Source organism: Hyperolius riggenbachi, chromosome 10 (assembly GCF_040937935.1).
Source record: "Hyperolius riggenbachi isolate aHypRig1 chromosome 10, aHypRig1.pri, whole genome shotgun sequence".
NCBI classification, from domain to species: Eukaryota; Metazoa; Chordata; class Amphibia; order Anura; family Hyperoliidae; genus Hyperolius; species Hyperolius riggenbachi.
Window position 1 is genome coordinate 213,938,296 of NC_090655.1, and position 14,455 is coordinate 213,952,750.

At 44.1% G+C, this 14,455-nt stretch overlaps 2 protein-coding genes across 2 annotated transcripts in view; one reads left to right on the forward strand and one right to left on the reverse strand.

Moving 5' to 3' along the window:
- Nucleotides 1–2,420: 2,420 nt before the first annotated feature.
- On the reverse strand, nt 2,421–3,570 carry LOC137536795 (uncharacterized). The gene is made up of 2 exons (XM_068258996.1): nt 3,455–3,570; nt 2,421–3,367 (listed from the first exon to the last, which is right to left on the reverse strand). Exons 1-2 carry the CDS (start codon nt 3,568–3,570, stop codon nt 2,503–2,505), a joined length of 981 nt encoding a protein of 326 aa, XP_068115097.1. The 3' UTR covers nt 2,421–2,502.
- Nucleotides 3,571–9,374: 5,804 nt separating this feature from the next.
- The window catches only part of LOC137534391 (zinc finger protein 665-like), a 63,908-nt gene continuing 58,827 nt past the window's right edge, over nt 9,375–14,455 (forward strand). Inside the window, exons 1-2 of the mRNA XM_068255881.1 lie at nt 9,375–9,413; nt 13,696–14,209. Of these exons, the coding sequence (XP_068111982.1) occupies nt 9,399–9,413; nt 13,696–14,209 (529 nt within the window). The 5' untranslated portion in view covers nt 9,375–9,398. The remainder of the gene's footprint in view (nt 9,414–13,695; nt 14,210–14,455) is intronic.

The following is a 14,455-nucleotide window of genomic DNA, read 5'->3' on the forward strand; positions in this document are numbered from 1 at the left end:
TTGGTTTCATTAGCAGATGCTCCTTTATTTCATTATTATTCGATACTGTAGTTCTCTCAGGAAAAACCAACATGTACATGTTTGATTGTAGTACATTCAAACATATATCACTATAGTTATGTGAGTTTACAGTACAATAACTAAGACAATCCACTGCCCAGTCAGTACATTAAACACTTCTTATTTGTGCACAGTGCTTTTATTACATATAGCATGTCAACACAACTCCAGATGATAGTGATATGGACAGTTCACAAAAGAAGTCGCCACACCATCTCTTCATGTATGGGTGCTTGACGAAGTGACCTGGCCAATGACACATCAATTCAATCCAAGTATCAAAGATCATCAGCACAACAATCTCCAATGCACATACTTTCTATTGTGGCATTTTCCACACGATACACCAACAATTGTTTCGGGGGGCACACAGGGGTCACCTTTATCAAAGCATGTGGTGAACGTAAGCACATGCCTTGATAAAGGGGGACCCGTGTGTCCCCCAAAACAATTGTTGGTGTATCGTGTGGAAACTGGCACAATAGAAAGTATGTGCATTGGAGATTGTTGTGCTGATGATCTTTGATACTTGGATAGTGATATGGAGGCTGCCATCTTTGAATCATTTGCACACATAGCAGTTGCCTGCCACTTATGGTGAATGTGTTTACATATTATTTCCAGGTAACCGGAGACTATGTCCATGCATGCAGCACATCATGTGTCATTATTAATTTATTATGTTTGATCATGAAGTAGTCATATGCTTGGTCGAGGCTTCGACTCACACACGACTACTGCATGAATCTCAACATGACTGGCAGGCAACTGCAATAGTTAGAAATGACAACAATACGTTCTCCTTTATATCCCTCTCACCTGTGGTATCCTTGTACATTACAAGTGTGAGCAATATGGTGAAGGACCTAATAAGGTTAGGTATAGCTCTAACTTACATGCCAGGTGTATGTAATGTGACCTTATACATTTTTTAGACCACAATGTATGTCGGCTGGAAACAGAAGTGACGTTGTTGGGTGCATTACAGTCTGATTGTACATATAAACAAACATGCAGATGATGTAGTGTGTATGGCACTCTTGTCAGATCTACATTAATACATTATCTGCATGCGTGTTGAGGGGTTGTGGGGACAAATGATTCTACAAAGAATATTAGCTGCATAGTAAAGATAATGGTATTGTGTCATAACACATTGAGAGGGCTTCCGGCATATGTCTGACTTGACAATGGTTACTTCAACTCAAACATAAGTGAATATGCTATAGGCTTGCCAATATTACAACCTCACATTACACGGGAAAAAGGATATGTAATGCTAATACGGTACAAATGATGTTCTTGTTATGATAATAGTTTTGCGTACGTTGCACATGCACTTAATAAAGTTTGCCATATCACCGACTGGTCTTTACAGATGTACCTGTCCATATAAGTCACTTGACACCATTGTGCAATACTACCATTCTTGCAGACATATCCAATCACAGTATGTACTCATGTACTGATATGAATGTAGAGAGGCAATAAATGTGTACATCTTACATGTCATGTCATGTACATTACTGACAATGGGTGCATCAATGCTGTTCAAAGTTTAATTTGTATATTATCACAATATGTTGATGTTATGATCTGATATGTATGTGAACCAAGTGCTTGTTACACTAATAAAAAAGTAACAATCATCATGAGTTTGTGTTTTTGAATTAGACATGTACGAAAATAATGTTTGTGGTATAGTTTCCTATGAAACATCCACACATTTTGTATTAAATAAGTGTGGACAAAGAATGTTTGCACACTATGAACATTGATGTTTTTTATTAAGTATATATATGTTGAAATATGTGTATCTCGAATTCACTACCCATCCTCACTTTCTCCCCCTCTCTCTCATTTTAATTCTCTCTCGTTCTGTAGCATCTCTCACAAACAAAGAGAGAAGCAGAATGAAAGAGACCAACAGGATGTGTTTAATGTAATCCTAAGGAAATAAAGGCCAAATTAAATGCTACTAATATGTTGGCTGCCATATTTGTTGCACTGTAAACAATACCAATTTTTGGGATGAAATGCATAGCAATTGGGTTACAATAGTGTAGGAATCACACCACAAACAAGCATGCATCTAATGTAGTGACGTCATACACACATGAGTATGAGATGTATGGTTGTTCAGGATATATGGATATAAATTTTTGGGGATGAGGATCAACTAGATAGGCAGGCAAATGGGAATGATTCTAAGGTAGAACAATTTACAGGCAACACATTTCGGTAACTCCATTTGGCATGACATTGAAAAGTTACGAAGTTTGGGCCTGTTGAAAATGAAATCAATTGATTATATGGAAACTCACAGTACATTTGAGACAATGACATCACGAATGCCTTTATTAACAACTTAGCAGAAAACCAGCTCTGCTTGAAACAAATAGAACACAAAATTAGGGAATGCGTAATAAAGAAAAAGCAATACTAATGGGTGACAAACTGACCATCTTGTGACATAAAAAAAGCCGCGAACTTGTCACGCACATTAGCTGCCTCGACATTGCCACGGACTGCATGACCAGCAAGATCCGGAAGAGTGTCCACCTCCAACAGGTCTTCTGCACGAGGATCCTTGGTGCGCAGGTAATTATGCAACACACATGTTGCTTTGATGACAAAGTCAACATTGTCAGGCTTCAGCTGCATACAAGATCTGAGTACACGCCATTTGTTAGCTAAAATGCCAAATGTACACTCCACATATCTGCGAGCCATTGTGAGCCTAAAGTTGAAAAGCCTTTTTCTGTCATTTAAATCGCGTTTGGGAAACGGTTTTAATAAGTTGACATGTAGGCCAAAAGCCTCATCACCCACTAGCACATGTGGTAGTGCTTCTCCTCCTTCAACAAGGGGCCTTGGCTCGGGAATGTCAAACTGTTGGCTATATAACCTTCGGCCCATTGGTGACAACCGAAACACATTTGCATCTGCTGTGCTCCCATAAGCACCTACGTCGATGGCCAAAAACTTATAAGTAGTATCGGCAATGGCCATTAAAACAACTGAAAAGAATTTCTTATAATTATAATACAAGGAGCCACTGTTGGGTGGCACCTGAATTTGTAGATGTTTTCCATCCAAGGCGCCAATGCAATTAGGAAATTGAGCATTCTGCCGGAAACCTTCCGCTGCTTCTCTCCACATCTGCATTGTAGGTTGAGGCATAAATAATGGCTGCAGAACATTCCATATTGCCTTGCACGTCTCATGTACGATGCCTTGAATGGTAGAAATGCCTAGTAAAAAATGATAGTGCAAGGAAGTAAACGAATTCCCTGTGGCAAGATATCTGAAAAACATAACATCCAAAAAATGAAAAATACCTTCTTGGATAGTACATACAAACAAACAGTCATACAAATATTTCTAGTAATACCTGAGGGTCAGTAGAAGACGTTGTGCAGGACATATCATTCTTCGCATGTTGGTTCTCTGATGAGCAATATGAGGTGTCAACAAAACCAATAGTTCATCAAAATTAGGAATTGACATTCTAGTAAAATTAAAAAAAATTTCCGGATTCCTGCGCAAGTCTTCATATAAGACTTTGAAGGCTCCCTTCTTATCCCTCATGGATAACATTGGATGTACCCAAAAACGCCTACCACTCAAAACCCTTTGCCTTCTACGACGTAAAAGGACCCTCAGGGTAAGAATGTGGCAATGCAATAATAGCAGACGAGTACGCCTATTCATTCTAACAAAATGTTTGCCTAATTTTGTGCAGCACAATTCGAGGTAGGCACAAACAGGAAGTAATCTTCAATGTTCTGTGCATTTTCACATCCTTTTGTAGGTGAAGTTCCAAATTCTACACCATTTTTGATCTTTTACTTCCTAGATCACATCAACATTTCCTGTTATGACCACCAATTTCACTTCCAAGTTAAGGTAAACACTTCCAGGTTACTGCCTAAACATGACTTCCTGGTAAAGTTGGTCATTTCCTCTTTGCCAAAGTGAAATTTTTGAAAATTGAAGGTGTTCTCCTTTAACAAAAACGCTTTCGAATGCACCCCAAACGCTTTGTAAACGCAATACACGCGTTAACGCAGCGTTAAACACCCAACCGCAACCGCCTCACAAACGCTCATTAAACGCCTATCATGAACGCCAATTAACGCTTACTAACACACATACAAACTTGAGCTGCTTCGATAAGTGCTTACGTAGCAGTAAACGCAATGCTCAACTGCAGCCCGTCTGAAAGAGGCCTTACTTAGTTACACGCATTGCTTCCATAGCAACGCGCTCTCCTTTAAAGAGAGTCTGAAGCGAGAATAAATCTCGCTTCAGACCTCAGAGTTAGCAGGGGCATGTGGGCCCCGGCTAAACCGCCGCTATCCCGCGGCTTAACGGGGGTCCCTGATCCCCCAAATCCCCTCCGTAATGCGGGGTAGCGCTTCCTGGTTGGGGCAGGGGTAACCGCCGGAGCCCTGCCCCACGCGCGTCTGTCAGCGCGTATCTCCGCCTCTCCCCCGCCCCTCTCAGTCTTCCTTCACTGAGAGGGGCGGGGGAGAGGCGGCGATGCGCCGCTGACAGACGCGACTGGAGGCAGGGCTGCAGCCGTTAGCCCTGCCTCCAGGAGCGACCAAGTCTGCGACCAAGTGTCGCAGTGGGGGGTTTGGGGATCAAGGGACCCCCGTTTAGCGGCGCTATTGCGGCGGTTTAGCAGGGGCACACGTGCCCCTGCTAACTATGAGCTCTGAAGCGAGATTTATTCTCGCTTCAGAGTCTCTTTAAATACCGGCCACTGCTGTGGTGTGTGCTGTGTACTTTACTAGCGCGGCTGCTACTATGTTAATTAACATTGTTACTGTGCTAATTAAATAGTAACTATGTTAATTAACAAATTAGCGGCCGCGTTAGTGCAGTATCGCATCTGTATGAAAGTTCCCATAGACTTTCAATGCCCTGTGGTGGGGTGCGGTAAAAATAGTGTGAAAGCGCCCTCAGGGCGAAGCAGGACAAATAGGCGCAGGTAAATTGGAGCGCACCATGCGCTGCCATAGGCCCTAATGTGAATTACGACTATAGCAGTGCTCAGGAGCTAATTTGGGCTCTGGCGAAAGACTGAGACCAAATTGCTTAAAAACAGTGTAATTCGTCCGCTAGCAATAGGTGGCAGCTGAATTACGTCTTTCCCTGGAGGCTATGGCGACCTGGAGGGGGAATAGTAATTAATGCCACCGGGACTTTTGCAGCAGCAGGGTGAGCCGATTATCAGCTTCATCTTGCGCCTAAATTTGCTGGCTCTGTTTTTACATTTGCTCTCAGGGTTACTTGTAGGAGGTGAGGCAATATTTATTCATAGTGAACTTTTGGTGTCTAGTACACAATTGTAAATGGTTTTATTTTTGGGATTTTGACTCTGTGATGTAGTAAAAATATTGGTTCATTGATTACTCATGGTGGTGCAGTCTACTCTTTCCAGGATTTATTTTTCTACAGTATGTATTGTATGATGCTTCTGTTGCTGAGAAACACACCGAACATGATCATAGGAGTGCAGATATTTTTATCTTTTGCAAGAGCCCAAACCTTAAGATGTTAAAAAAATTGGGCATCTCTATACAAATATAAAAAATATGTTACTGTATTATTATTGAGACCTACAGTGTAATGTGTCAAGGTGGAGTGGGGGTGCACTATGCACAGAGGTAGGGCTGCAGAGAAACAACCAGCATATCAAATCATCAGGAATGGGGTAAACCCATCATTACTGAACATTATCTGGGGACCTGCTCACCCCCATATTTAAAAATCCATTGGTATTCTCTTCATAAGAGGAGGTGAACAAAATGGACTCCCTCTAATAGTTTTATGTATCCGCCCTAAGCCGACAAATCAGGTACCACTAAAATCTCCTCTATGCAGGAGTTTGAAGCACCTGGTGACAGGAGAGGACTGATTCTCTTTAAGGAGAACCTGTAACAAAAAAAAAGTTCCCCTGGGGGGTACTCACCTCAGGCGGGGGAAGCCTCAGGGTCCCAATGAGGCTTTTCACTCTCCTGTAGCTGCAGGCAGTCCAGCGCAGGCTCCCCCGAAGTGTCCCAGAATCCTCCCTCGACAAGGCTGACAAGCGCTGATTTATTTACCTTGCCTGGCTCCAGTGGGGACGCTGTTGCGGGGGCGCTGGAGATAGGTGAAAATAGCCAAGCTCCGTCGGGTCCACTCTACTGTGCAGGCGCAGGAGACTTGCGCCTGCGAAATAGAGCGGCCCGACAGTGATCGGCTATTTCCGCCTATCTCCAAGGCAGAGAGCCGATACTGCGCCTGCGCTGGACCCGGGAAGGTAAATATTTACATCCCCGCTGTTCGGGGAGCTTTATCTTCGCCGCCATGGGACTGAGGAGGACAGGGGAAGGCTCAATAGGATCTGGAGGCTTCCCCTACCCGAGTTGAGTACCCCCCAGGGGAGGTTTTTCTCGTTACAGCCAGTTTTCTTTAACATCCACAATATGTTCTGAAATTACATTGTTACATAGTTATTTGGGTTGGAAAAAACATATGTCCATCGAGTTCAATCAGAAAATAAGCACACTAGCCTGCACCTTCACATATCCCTGTTGATCCAGAGGAAGGCAAAAACCCCTACAAGGCTTGGACCAATTAGCACCAAAAGGGAAAGGAAATCCTTTCTGACTCCAGATGGAAATTAGATAAAATCCCTGGATCAACACCCCTGGGAATTACTTAGTAATTATAGCCATGGATGTCTTTCAACGCAATGAAAGCCCCCCCTTAAAATCTAGCCTGAAATTCTCACTTACGGCTTGATTCATTAAGCTGAGGCAGCACAGCTTAAATGGAGCAGAGCAAGTTAACCCTCCTGGCGGTCAATTAAAACCGCCAGGGGGCAGCGCAGCACTATTTTTTAATTTTTTTCTTTTTTTAAAATCATGTAGCTAGCTGTGCAGTGCCATCCCCCACCCTCTTCGATCGCCTCCGGCGATCAAGCCCGTCCGGAGATCCCGTTCTGAACGGGATTTCCATTAGGGCTTCCCCCGGGCGGGATAACGTCACCGACGTCAAAGGGAGTCCCGATCCACCCCTCAGCGCTGCCTGGCACTGATTGGCCAGGCAGCACATGGGGTCTGGGGGAGGTGGCGGCGCGGCGGGTAGCGGCGAATCGGAGCGGAGTGGCGGCGATCGGGCAGTACACGCAGCTAGCAAAGTGCTAGCTTGGTGTACCAAAAAAAAAATGTATGCAAATCGGCCAAGCAGGTAGCGTGCGCTGGTAACTAGCATGCACTGCTTTTAATTAGCACCCATTTCTTTAATCCTTTCCTGAGCCCCTTCAGGTGCTGTAGCGTTTTAGGGCGTGATCCCTGCACTTTGATTGGCCCAATAGGTGACAGGCAGCCTATTGGGCCAATCAAAGTGCAGGGATCTCTTCCTAAAATGCTACAGGACCCGAAGGGGCTCAGGGGGGGTTAAAGGAGCTGGTATTATTAAAAAGCAGCATGCGCTAATTACCAGCGCACAATATGTAGCACCACCGCTCGTAGTGTGCTCAATTACATTTTAACTTGTGCTGCTTCATTTAAGCAGTGCAGTTTAAAGAGATTATCTTCCACAAACAAAACACAAAAACGGACACTTACCTGGGGCTTCAATCGGCCCCCTGCAGCTGTCATGTCCCACGCCGTCCTCCTCCGATGCTCCGTTCCTCGCCACCGGCACAGGTCTAATTATTATTCTAACTAGATGGATAGAACTGCGGCTGTGCAACCGCGTGCTCGCTCCCGCGCGCATCATCAGGAGCTTACAGTAAGCTCCCGATGACGCACGCGATAGCGGGGCACGCGCACAGCTGCGCAGGGCCGGTCTTAGGTTTCACAGCGCCCTGAGCGAAACCTGATTTTTGCGCCCCCCCCCCACCCTTCATCCTTTTCCCACATGCATATACACGCACGTATACACACACAGACCCATATGCAATTCCCCCTTTCTCCTGAGATATCTCCTAGGACAGTGGTTCCCAACCTTTTTGATGTCGTGACACATCATGCCAAATGCTCAGATCTCCGTGACACATCACATATGTATAATAGAAAAATACTATTATTAACCACAAATGGTTAGTAAGAGTGCATTATCATGAATACACTTAAAAATGAACCTTTCAGGAATATTAATAAAAACAATCAGTGGGACAGTTAGCCGCCTCCTCCCCCATTTAGAATGATAGCACAGCACTGACAATTTGCACCACGCATTATAGCTGCAGTGCGCCCCCCTCCAAAATGCCCTCAGACTCAGTATAGATAGGTAGCCAGGTATAGGTGCCCCCAGTATAGGATCTCATGTATAGGTGCCCTCAATATAGGTTGCCAAGCATAGGTGCCCCCAGTATAGGAAGTCAGTTGAAGGTCTCCATCCCCCCCATAGGTAGCCAAGCGTAGGTGCCTCCAGTATAGGTAGCCAGGAGTAGGTGCCCTCCCTCAGTATAGGTAGCCAGCAATAGGTGTCCCCAGTATAGGAAGTCAGGTGTTGGAGCCCTCAGTATAGGTAGCCAGCTATAGGTGCCCTCAGTATAGGAAATCAGGTGTAGGTGCCTTCAGTATAGGCAACCAGCTATAGGCGCCCCCTTGGAAGCTGGCGCCCTGAGCGACCGCTCCGGTCGCTCATATCAAAGGCCGGCTATGCAGCCGCGCAGCCACAGTTCTATACGTCTAGTTAGAATAATAATTAGACTGGTGTCGGCGGTGGGGAACAGAGCATCGGTGGAGGACGGCGCAGGACATGACAGCTGCAGCAGGGGGCCTATAGAAGCCCCAGGAAAGTGTCCGTTTTTGTGGGGGGTTTTATGCAAGAGAACCCATTTAATGAATCGAGCCCATAGTCTTATAAAACCTCCTACACACACAATAACAGGTAGATGACAACCAAAGTCATATTACATTTCACACAATGGGACAGCAATCCTATCCTGCCATCAGGCAAATGAGTGGTAATGCCTGTAGACAGCTAACAGCAACCCGTGCAGCCACCACACGTGTACAGTATTTGCCAGTGTTTATGAGATGTCTGTATCACTTGGAAATTACAGAAAATGGGAATCCATGGAGAGATGTTATTAATAATACAGGATGGGGGTGGGACACTTATGTAGATAAGGATGTTGTGCAGTGACAGAGAATAATAATATTTTGATGGCTGAGTGAAGGCGATTCCACAAACAGAGGCTGCAGTTAACCTATTCACCACAAGATGGCAATGTTCGCTCTTCCAGGTGGAACGCACATGCAAGGAAGTGATGTAACTCAGACAAGCTGTTGTGTGTAATAGGAGAAGTTGCAGGAAGTGGACCGAATATGTCGTTGGAAGAGGTAATTATGTGCAGGCCAGATTTGTACTTTCCACTGCCCAGGACATGCTCCGAAGACATACCAACAAAAAATGTTTAGGGTAATACCTTTACAAGTGATTGATTTTCCAATTATAACTGCAAAATCGATCACTTTATCGATCAAGAGCCGATCAAACTTGATTGGAAATAATCACCCGATTCGCGCCTGTGTGACGTGAAATTGCATCGTGTGTACTCCGCATTAGATTTATTTATCCTTAGAGCATTTGACAATGGGTAGAGACACGCACACTAATCAAACTAGCTATTCGTCAGCATATATGGGCAGCACGGTGGCTTAGTGGTCCCACTATCTGCAAAGAGTTTGTATGTTCTCTCCGTGTCTGCGTGGGTTTCTCTCCGTGTCTGCGTGGGTTTCCTCCGGGCACTCCGGTTTCCTCCCACATTCCAAAACCATACAGATAAGTTAATTGGCTCCTCCTAAAAAAAAAAAAAAAAAATTGGCCCTAGACTACAGTACTTACACTACATAATGGTAGGGATTAGATTGTGAGATCCTTTGAGGGACAGTTAGTAACAAGACAATATATATATACACCGTACAGCGCTGCGTAATATGTCGGCGCTATATAAATACTAAATAATAATATATATATATATATATATATATATATATATATATATATATATATATATATATACAAACCTGTTATTACCAGTTATTCTCTGATAACTAATTTGATTAGAGTTTGCATATACCTGTAGGTAAAGGACTTCCGAGGCGACAGTTAAAATCTATTTTTTACTCACCTGGGGCTTTTTCCATCCCCTGGCAGCCATCTCAGTCCCTCGCTGCAGCTGCAGACCTCCTCGGTGTTCTGCTGGCAACCATTAATGATCGCGACCCACCAGCAGGGTCGGCTTTTCTGCGCGGGTGCTCGTGCCCGTGCGCCCATATCATCTGGTGTGTACTGCACCTGCGCAGTAGCTGTGCACAGGCGCTGTGCGCGCCGGATGACATGGAGAAAAGAGCTGACCCCACCGGCCTGTCACGATCATTACCAGTGGCCAGCGGGACAATGCAGAGGACCAGGGCTGCGGCGAGGCACTTGTCAAATGCGCTCAGGCTGAATAGATCTAAGCTTTGATGAGATTCTTTAAATTTCAAAAAGAGAACTGTAACATGGTGTCATATAAGCTTTTGTATGTGACACTACTTTGTATGGTTCTGTAACATGCCTGAAGAAGAATCTTTAAGTTTTGAAAGCTTGCAAATACATTTTGTACAGTTAGTCATTAACGTTATCACCTAAAAAACGTTTGTTATGTCTTTGGATTCTCTCCATGACTGATACTGGACCACACGCAATCAGATTACCAGAATCTAATCCATTTTTTGGGTTGATTCTATCGATCTGATCAGATTGGTTAGCGAGAATTTGCCCATTAATGGGCAGGGCCAATCATTTCTAAACGATTACTGCGACGATCAGAAACAACTGATCCGCCACGGGATTTTACTGTTAATGGCCATCTTTAATGAAGCCTGCACATGTATAGTTTCACAGCATGCATTTGACTACATGACACATGAGTTAAGGTTGCCATACATGAGTGGCCATACATCAGGCGACTTAGCGGCCTATTGACCATCTGATTTGATTATTATAATCGGAATGGGATTAAATTCGGTGCCTCCAAGTGCATGCCTGAGTTTGTATGTTTTCCCCATGTCTGTGTGGGTTTCCTTCAGGCACTCTGGTTTCCTCCCTCATCCCAAAAACATACAGATAAGTTAATTGGCTTCCCCCTAAATTGGCCCTAGACACATGCACTACACGAAACAAACATAGACATATGACTATGGTAGGGAATGGATTGTGAGCCTCTCTGAGGGACAGTTAGTGACAATATACTCTGTACAGTGCTGCGTAAGATGTCGGCGCTATATAAATACTTAAATAATAAAATAATAATAGCTTACTTCATTATGCACCATGTGATCCCCTATAGGAACAGTGTGCTCTGCTATTGTATACCAGGACAGCACCTCTGTACAGCGCTCATTTCTTGCAGTGCTACTTGCAGGATCAAGCTCCATACTGACTGGAAACACCAATAGAGCCTGTGTATGCATGATTAGTGTAAAGCTGCACACACACTTGTCTCCTGTAGATATGGTGACCCCTGTGTAACAGTTTCATGAATTAGCTTTTACAGATGTGTTCTTCAGCTGCAACCAAGGACAGCATCCTGTATTATTCCTAATGGCTACGTTTATTCCTGAAGTCAAACTTTAATCACCCTTGCCTAGGGCCTAACCTCAATCCCTTCCTTACTTGCTTGTAATCTTATGAAAGACATGAACTAAAAAAAATTTACTTTAAAATGAGATAATAGTACTCCCAGCAGTTTACATAAGGACTTACCACACTCTGTGTGCTGCCATAGTCATAGTCCAATTTCCTATCATATAATTATGTATTTATGCAGCACTTTAGAGTACATAGTAAAGTCACCGACTGTCCCCGGAGTAGCTCACGGTATAATCCTCATAGTCTAATGTCTTACCATATTATTATTAATATTATTATTATGTATTTATAAAGCACTGACATCTGCAACACATTACAGAGTACATAGTCATGTCAAGGGCTGCGGAGTTTGTACAAAAATCATCTGTCTCCGACTCACCTGTTTATGAAAACTCCGACTCCAGGTACCCAAAATTGCTCCGACTCCTTAGTCTAATTTTTACAAATTTAATTCAAAAATCATCCGACTCCAACTCCTCAATTTTTTAAACCACCGACTCCGACTCATGTCACTGACTGTCATCAGCAGAGCTCACAATCTAATCCCTACCATAGTTATAATCTAATATTTTCACTATAGGATTGTTTTGGGTAAACCAGTTGACTTATTAGTATTTGTTTTTGGGATGTAGGAGGAATATGAAGTATCTGGATGAAATCCGAGGGAAGATAGAAACTCCATGCAGATTGTGCCCTGGCCAGTGTTCAAACCTAGCTAGGACTCGGCACTATAATGCAATATTGCTATCCACTATGCCGCTATTCTGCTCATATCTCTCTGCTCATCCATGTTATCAATTATTCTGACCCTCTACTACCCTTCCTCCCTCCATTCTACTTCTCTTGTCGCACCTACACCACCAACACACTGTGCGTATCTCCAGAATGGGTTATGAATCGCTAAACTAATGTACCATCTCACTATGTCAGCCCTTCATTGTCATGATAGACCCACTGCAGTCGTATCCTAACAGCTGGTAACATATTTACATTTCCCATAATGTTTGTGAAAAAGTATTCTGAGATGAAGACTGTGTTGCATGATAATCTGATCCTGCAATGGACATGATACCTTGAGGCCAGCTTCAGACTGTATAGTGGCGGCAGGGGCCGCACTGCACCTCCAAAAACAGGCCTTCGGGGATTACCGGTTTAGTATGCGGTAATCCCCATCTGGCCGGGAACCAAACAGGAATTGATGCTCACTTGCAGTCACTTGCTGTTTAAGAGAAACAGAAGTGCGCGGATGCATATTGTAAAAATACGCTTCCATCCATGCGCACTGCAATTTCACTACGCCAACATTGTGGCAAACCTTGCATCGTCATAGACTTACATGACTTTTAATTCGCAGAGGTCGCGCGGTAACGTTGTTTTTTCCGCACTGTAGATCGCTACTTCCGACGCACCGCATACTGTATGAAAGCACCCATAGGCTTTCATTAGCATAGCTGTGAGGTGCGGTAAAATGACGCAGCGCGCCAGTGTGAAAGGGCCCTAAATTGTTCTGTGGGGACATGATGTCTGAACTTGTAGTGCGGGTGCTGTTTTAATTTGAGGTTCATAGTGGCAGCATGTGCTGTATGGCATACAGAACTGCATCATCCACAAGGAAAACCTAGGCAGCTTCCGAGGGTCTGGAGAGAGTCTAGGGGCCTAATGGATGCCAACCCCTACCAAATCTAGCTAAATAAGCCAGGTGACCATCAGTGGAGGGCAAAAAGTTATCCTCTCCTGATGGCTTAGGGTTTATAGCATATGCAAAGTATTCTGTGGTGGGGGGGGGGGAGGATTTCTTGCCTGGGGTGACAAGATATACAGGTCCGTTCTATTCCCAAGGTTGTCTGCAGAAAGTTTACACTGTCCACCACTATTGTTAGAAGCTGAAGACCCCAGAGATCTAAACTGGTATGACATTGTTTCCTACTTTACATGCTGTTTTTTGGAAATTCATATTTTAAATTATCTCTCGTTTTTTGCACTTAGGGCGGAGAACTGATGCATGTAAATGTTGTGGTTAAAGTGGAAGAAGAGGAGACAAATCTGAGGAGTGATCAGCAGTCTGCCAAGGAGGGTGACATAAAGAGGACAATTAAGGAGGAAGAAAAAGAGATATATGTGAGGAGTGATCAGCAGCCTGTGGAGGAGGGTGATAAATTAAGGACATTTAAAGAGGAAGGAGAAGAGACATATGTGGGGAGTGATCAGCAGCCTGCCATGGAGAGTGACATAAAGAGGACAATTAAGAAGGAAAAAGAAGAGATGTATGTGAGGGATGGGCACCAGTCTATGAAGGAAGGTGACATATTGAGGACATTTAACGAGGAAGTAGAGACATATGTGAGAAGTGATCAGCAGCCTGTGGAGGAGGGGGACATGATGAGGACATATAAAGAGGAAGAAGAAGAGACGTATGTGAGGAGTGATAGGCAGTCAATGGAGGAGGGGGACATGTTGAGGATAATTAAAGTGGAGGACATTGTTACAGAGGGCAGAACTGGTGAGTAATCAGCATCAAATATAGAATAAATGTGCATCTTTATTGTTAAGACGCGACTGCTCCCAGACTGGCCACATTAGGGTTATGGTATGTACGCATGTTAAATACAATAACCATACAGACACCCTGATGGCTTTGGAGAATGTTCTGTTCTTAGGAAAGGGGAGGTGGTGGATGAGTGAGAAGCATCCCGCTACATCTCAAGAAATCCAGTGCTGATCAGGCGAGGACTCGGAGAGTCACTAA